The sequence below is a fragment of the Clupea harengus genome, chromosome 23 (assembly GCF_900700415.2).
Source record: "Clupea harengus chromosome 23, Ch_v2.0.2, whole genome shotgun sequence".
NCBI lineage: Eukaryota > Metazoa > Chordata > Actinopteri > Clupeiformes > Clupeidae > Clupea > Clupea harengus.
In genome coordinates, this window is record NC_045174.1 from 7,024,107 (window position 1) to 7,030,011 (window position 5,905).

At 38.6% G+C, this 5,905-nt stretch overlaps 1 protein-coding gene across 3 annotated transcripts; it reads right to left on the minus strand.

Moving 5' to 3' along the window:
- Positions 1-72: 72 nt before the first annotated feature.
- Positions 73-4,995, minus strand: nme2a (NME/NM23 nucleoside diphosphate kinase 2a). Of its 3 annotated transcripts, none has more exons than XM_031560537.2 (5): positions 4,922-4,995; positions 4,193-4,325; positions 3,436-3,537; positions 3,211-3,323; positions 73-502 (listed from the first exon to the last, which is right to left on the minus strand). In XM_031560537.2, exons 1-5 carry the CDS (start codon positions 4,924-4,926, stop codon positions 388-390), a joined length of 468 nt encoding a protein of 155 aa, XP_031416397.1. In that variant the 5' UTR covers positions 4,927-4,995; the 3' UTR covers positions 73-387. The 3 variants fall into 3 exon arrangements, with proteins under 3 accessions (XP_031416397.1, XP_012669999.1, XP_031416396.1); XM_012814545.3 differs by lacking the exon at positions 4,922-4,995 and adding an exon at positions 4,521-4,779; XM_031560536.2 differs by lacking the exon at positions 4,922-4,995 and adding an exon at positions 4,401-4,510.
- Positions 4,996-5,905: the final 910 nt, after the last annotated feature.

The following is a 5,905-nucleotide window of genomic DNA, read 5'->3' on the forward strand; positions in this document are numbered from 1 at the left end:
GGGTGAAAATTGAATGATGAAAAACTTAAATAAACATTAAAAGTTCATTTCAAATTCTCTCCTCTACAACAGTGCATTTTGATATTTTTATTAAGCTTTTATAAATACCTAAAGGATGTCATTATGCTTTAGAACTCTGGTCCGTTCACTCCATTCATTTAATCCACATTTAAATCTATTAAGTCCATTACATTTTGTACACACATGGTCACAAGAAAAGCGAATTAAATCATCTATTCATTCCATGTCCAAATATACCAAACTTTACCTGTGACATCTAACAACAAAGGTACATCCAGGAAACAGAACTTGTTATGCAAATACAAAGATCACAGAACAAAGCATGAAAGCAAGAACAACATGAAAGGGAGACTGCAGGACATGGGCCTAATACAGCCAGCTATGGTCACATTTAGTGTAAGACATCAGCTCTTCTGGTTTAAACCAAAGGTTGATCTCTGTATTGGCACTGTCAACTGCATCACTGCCATGGATGATATTCCTGTAAAAGAAAAATAAGGATTGAGACACTTTAAACAATACAATACAACATACACATGCATTTTATTGAACGGAATGGAATGCGGGGTCTGTCAAGCAGTTACTTAACTACAACAGGTGTTACTTTGTCGATTTTCCAAAAAACCCATTAATTCTCTCTTAGAGTTTTTTTTGTTTAAAACCAGAACTTGCCAAAATGAGAATCCCCACATACAAAATGACGGTGGTCACTCCCACACTCTATAGATGTTCTAAAGAACGCGTCACAAAACGAAATTCAACCAAGCAGTGGTATAACTATGTATCAATGGTTACTGGTACTTTTACAAGTTCGAAGAAAATTTGTTTCATTAATTCATTACTTTAGTTAATGCGTTTTGAGAAAACAGTAAAAATTCTCCCAGAGTATTTTTATTTTATTACGAGGGCATTGTGATCTCATTGTGAAACTCCTGATTGCTATAGTAAGACTTGGTAATAGAGCAATAGGTTCCAAAAAAATGTATGGAGCTGGGGGGGGGGGGGGGGGGGGGGGGGGGGGGGGGGGGGGGGGGGGGGGGGGGGGGGGGGGGGGGGGTATATTCCAAAATGTCCAAGATTAAAGTCGTAAATTTCCAAGAAAAAAACGTAGATATTGTCTGAGATTATAAAATCATATTTTCGACTTTAATCTCAACTTTAATCGAGTTTTTTCTTGCAGATTTATGATTTTATAATCTTGGAAAAATATTGCTTCACTTTGCAAGGTTGAATCAACCTCATCACACCACAGACAAAAAAAGTGTCAATACATTGATTGGACAGGCTATAGGCTGTTTCTTCCTTTAACAAAATAGCTTGCCTCAGCCATTGAGAAGTTGGTTTTCTGGATGCTGCCCTCGGACACGACAGTGGTTTTATAAAAAAGGCTGTTTAACATCTCTTTAACTGTTATTTTTGCTGTAAGGCTATAGGCTACTCTAAGTTGGATACTAAACACAAATAGTTTGGCCCATTTGTAACCCTCTAGAATTGTATAAGCCCTCAAAGAGCTGAGTAGACAGAGGGGTGGTTACAGAACTAGACAGCCTATATTACTTTACTGGAGGTCGGGAGCTTCATGAACAATCTGGATTGGCTTGAAAAGTATGCAAGTATGCCAGGACTGCATGTTTATCTTTGTAGTGTTTTTAGAATATAAGTACATTTTGTGAATTTTAAAATGGGCAGTATATTTAGAGGGTATAGGTTCTCGGCGCTATGGTAGGCTATCGATCAGACAGAGGTTTTTTTCTGCCAGTGGGTTATAGTTCTTTTTTTGTGACATAACTGCTACATCTCTATAAGCAGGGAAAGTAAAAACATCCCCCCCAGGTGGTTGCATTACTATCAGAGAGCAGTCAACATGTAAAACCCCATAGACCGGATACAAATATTTTTTTTTTTTAAACTACGAAGCCATATCAGTGAAGTTATTGAAAACAGCGTTTGTACAGTTAAAAAAAATGCTAACTGTGAACATTTAAAGTGATATTTGACCTTCTTTCAAAATGTTTAAATTGCTCCTTTCCTAAATGATCTACAGCACAGGCAAATCAGCTCTACTTTCCCATACTCTATTTAACTGTGGGCCTGACCTCGTTACAAAACAAAATCAAAAACCATTTTAATTGAGGCTGAAAATAAACTTTCATCACCAGAATCAATAATGTGTTGAGTCAAGCCTCATCATCAACACAAAATTATCAAGGTTTGCCTTGCAATTTAGCAGATATTCAAAAAATACAATGTCACTGAAATTGATTAAATATATGCATGACAACTAATGATAACTGGTTTTAAACATTTTGCATAGCATCACTAAACAGCAGACCACCGTACATACTATTTTGCATTAATGTGCCAAAATATTTTCTATTTGATAAAAAGAATGATAAATTGCTGTTATGATATGCACAAGTGACTAGATGGTGTGAATGTTCAACAAGTCGTTTTGAGAATTTCAATTCTGATCTCACAGAAACCCTGAGCAGTTAATCTGGTATCTAGCAAAAAGAGCATCCCCCTCCATTGAGAGGTAGGCCTACTATAAAGGGTAAGATGAACACATACCAATACAGCTCCTGAACCTGCACGCTGCCACTGAGTGAAAATATGTCTAAAATAACATGTTTGTCAGTGTATAAAGTCAGTGTTATCATAATTCTCATGATGAGCTAAATAAAGTGTGTTAAGCTAATCAAAAATGCCATTGCTGAGATTTGCATAAATTGCAGATTAAGTCCAGCCAATTGACCCTCATGGTCCTCTATCTTCCCATTCTGTGTTTGTGGTCAAAATCTCCAGTGTAAGTACAAAGTCCTAGTTCTGTACATAGGAAACAAACATAGAGGCAGAGACCGAGCCATAAACAATTACAGCCAATCAATGCGTTGCTTCTGGAGCACGGAAGTGAGGGGTGTAAACTGGGTGTAAACCCAGCTCAGCTGATAAAATACTCTAATCGTCTAACTGCCTCTACCAGAAGTCGAACAGTAGCACAACTGTTATTTTCCAGGTGATAGCATTATTGTTATTCTAGTATCTGGTCAAATACTACTGCCTAAATATAATCATATATGTTCTTGCCGTGTATTTATTCTGAAATAAATTTGTCAAACATTTTAAACATATAATATTATGTGCTACTTTAGTGCATTTCTTATGACTAAAGTGAAATTAATGTCTTACCTGCCAACTTGAATGCAGAAGTCCCCCCGAATCGTGCCTGGCTTGGATTCAGCAGGATTGGTCTCTCCCAACATCACTCTACCTGTCTTAACAACATTCATACCTTCCCAAACCTTTTGGAATAAAACATTTAGATTAGACATTTCATTTTATTATTCTGCAGTCACAGAAATCATCTATGAAGAGTGAAACACTTCAAATCCATTCAGTGATCAGTCTCTTTACCATGGCAACAACAGGACCAGAGCGCATGTAGCTGACAAGCCCAGGGAAGAAAGGTCGGTCTTTGAGGTCATAATAATGCTGCCGGAGCAGCTCCTCAGGTGCCTGTGAAGAGCCACAAGAGCATTTATTTTCCAGCACTTTCTTAATGTGACAGAATTTGCAACTGCCCACATGATCATTTTCATGTTACTATACAACCGTGGGTTAAAAGGCTTTACAAATGTTTAATTATATTTCCAGAATAACATTTCATCCAATGTGCACATCTCTATAGCATGTGTTACTATATATCATAATAATTGCTACACAATCTTTCTTGATGAACAGGGAACAAACAAATAGCAAATTATCAAGGCTAAAGTTTGCAGTCAAGTCAAGGAGCAAAGGGTGACCTCAACAAGCTGGTTAAGCATCCAAGAATACAACAGTGGACTAATCTGGTAGCTCGTGATTCTAATTTTAGGGGTCTTCTTGTTGCTAAATATAAAAGACCACTCTCATTAAGTAACACTCAAACCACCACACGAAATGTATAGGCCTACTGCTTAATCTGTCATGACCTCTTTCTTAACATTCAGACAACTGTTCCGGACAGCAAGCCTACATTTAAGCACGTCGGTACAGCTGATGTCAAGTAAGGCTGTGTGGTTTATTACTAATGAGTTTAGCGATTCTACAATCTCTGCATTATACAGTAGCATTATGAAAACTGCGTTGCAATATGTTTAAATACAGTGAAACGTGTTAAATTTCTTACATGGACCATCTTTATCCCGACAAGTTTGAACCCTTTCTGCTCAAACCGCTTAATTATCTCTCCAATAATTCCTCGTTGCACGCCATCCGGCTTGATGGCAATAAATGTGCGCTCCTCATCTCCAGACATCTCGCTGTAGATGAAAAACGTGATTAAATGCCATTACACGCCATGAAATCACTAGCATCGCATTAACATTTAGACTTACAGAGTTTTGCATTTAATACACTGCTCTTCCGTACTGCTGGGGGGCCGTGATGAAGAGCCCCCCGACCCCATCAAAAATGCTCATGCGTCTCGGCGCAGACGTGGTAAACGGATGTCATACCTGTCCAGTAAAAGCTTGTGTTTTGTCAGCGCTGCTCAATCAATCTCTACGCCTCCAACCGCGCTGCCAATTGTTTATTTACCTAATGACTGTCCCCAGACACCTGACCGCAGAAGACGCATTTAGGATCTGCATTTAATCCAGTCACGTGCTGTCACTACCACCTTTAACTCCAAATCCCCTACTTGCAGAAACACATCCAATGGTCAAGCTTTGCATTATCTGGCAGTATGCTCAATCATTTCTAAAAACGATGAACACAGAAGGCATAATTTTGAACGCTCAACTTTGCTGTCCTTACAGTCACAAGATGTGCAAATGCACACTTTACCAACCTGACAGAATACAGAACCTGACTGAACTGACAAAAAGATCAAGCACATAGTTTCCCCGTGACATACCTCATGGACCAAACAGCACTCTAGCAAAGAAACTTGACCTCGTGCAGATTTCATCTGAAATTCTGCCAGAGGAGTATAGGTTTTTATACTGAGTAGGCGGGGACTGGAGAATGGATTAGACAAATGGCCTAAGAGCAGGAAGTACTCTGAGGTTATCTGCACACTGTAGATCTGCATAGCTAGTGCATAGGTAGAACTGAATCAAATGCATATGTAATCAGGTGGAGGAAAGTTATGAAAATAATTTGTTTTCTGATAAACAAATAGGAAGCGAGGACCAAATAATGTTCAGTATTTAGATACTGTTATTCCATGATATGCTCCAACTCTTCCTCAAGTTCTGGTTTGTTGAGAGCAATGATTATTCCTTCTTCCGATGACATTCCAAGTCCATTATGTAAGCCCTTCTCCTCATCACTTCCCAGTTCGACACAGATTGCCTTCACTGGAGCAGCAGGGACCTTAATCCAGTGATTACGAGATTAACAGATCAGAATTGACCCAAGTGTGAATGTATATGGCCCATCATATATCAAGCTTTCCTCTGTGTTGCACATTTGACTGTAAGCTTCCATTAAGAGTCATTTTCTTGATCACTAAAAGCTCAAATAGATGGGTCTGTCTTTGTGATCCCTCCATGAACGCCTAGAAAGACAGGATTATCCCATATAGTCCCATCTAAAAGCTTTATGAGCAATAAATGCTAGTAAGGTAGGGTTTTAGGTGACGTATGAAGGTTCTGCATGATCTTGTGAAATCAGACATCAAAATGACGATTTAGTCCAGCCTCATAAAGTTTAATGGAGAATTGGTGTGTTAGAGTCAATGGGGGATTTGTGTGTGTGTAGTAGCCTGTAAGAATTCCTCACTGGCTGGAGGATACACCTGCTTAACGTTATCAATGTGATTGCTCAATCACAAAGCATTGCAAAGCATAAATATGCAATTGTACACCAACAGATTACCCTTATACTTACATGGAAA

Excerpts from the sequence above, each read along its gene's own strand:
- nme2a (XM_031560536.2), bottom strand. The coding sequence starts at position 4,471 with ATGGGGTCGGGGGGCTCTTCATCACGGCCCCCCAGCAGTACGGAAGAG. Across the intron at positions 3,324-3,435 it reads CTGGTCCTGTTGTTGCCATG|GTTTGGGAAGGTATGAATGT; the intron begins GTAAAGAGACTG and ends TTATTCCAAAAG. Across the intron at positions 503-3,210 it reads TTCTGCATTCAAGTTGGCAG|GAATATCATCCATGGCAGTG; the intron begins GTAAGACATTAA and ends TTTCTTTTACAG.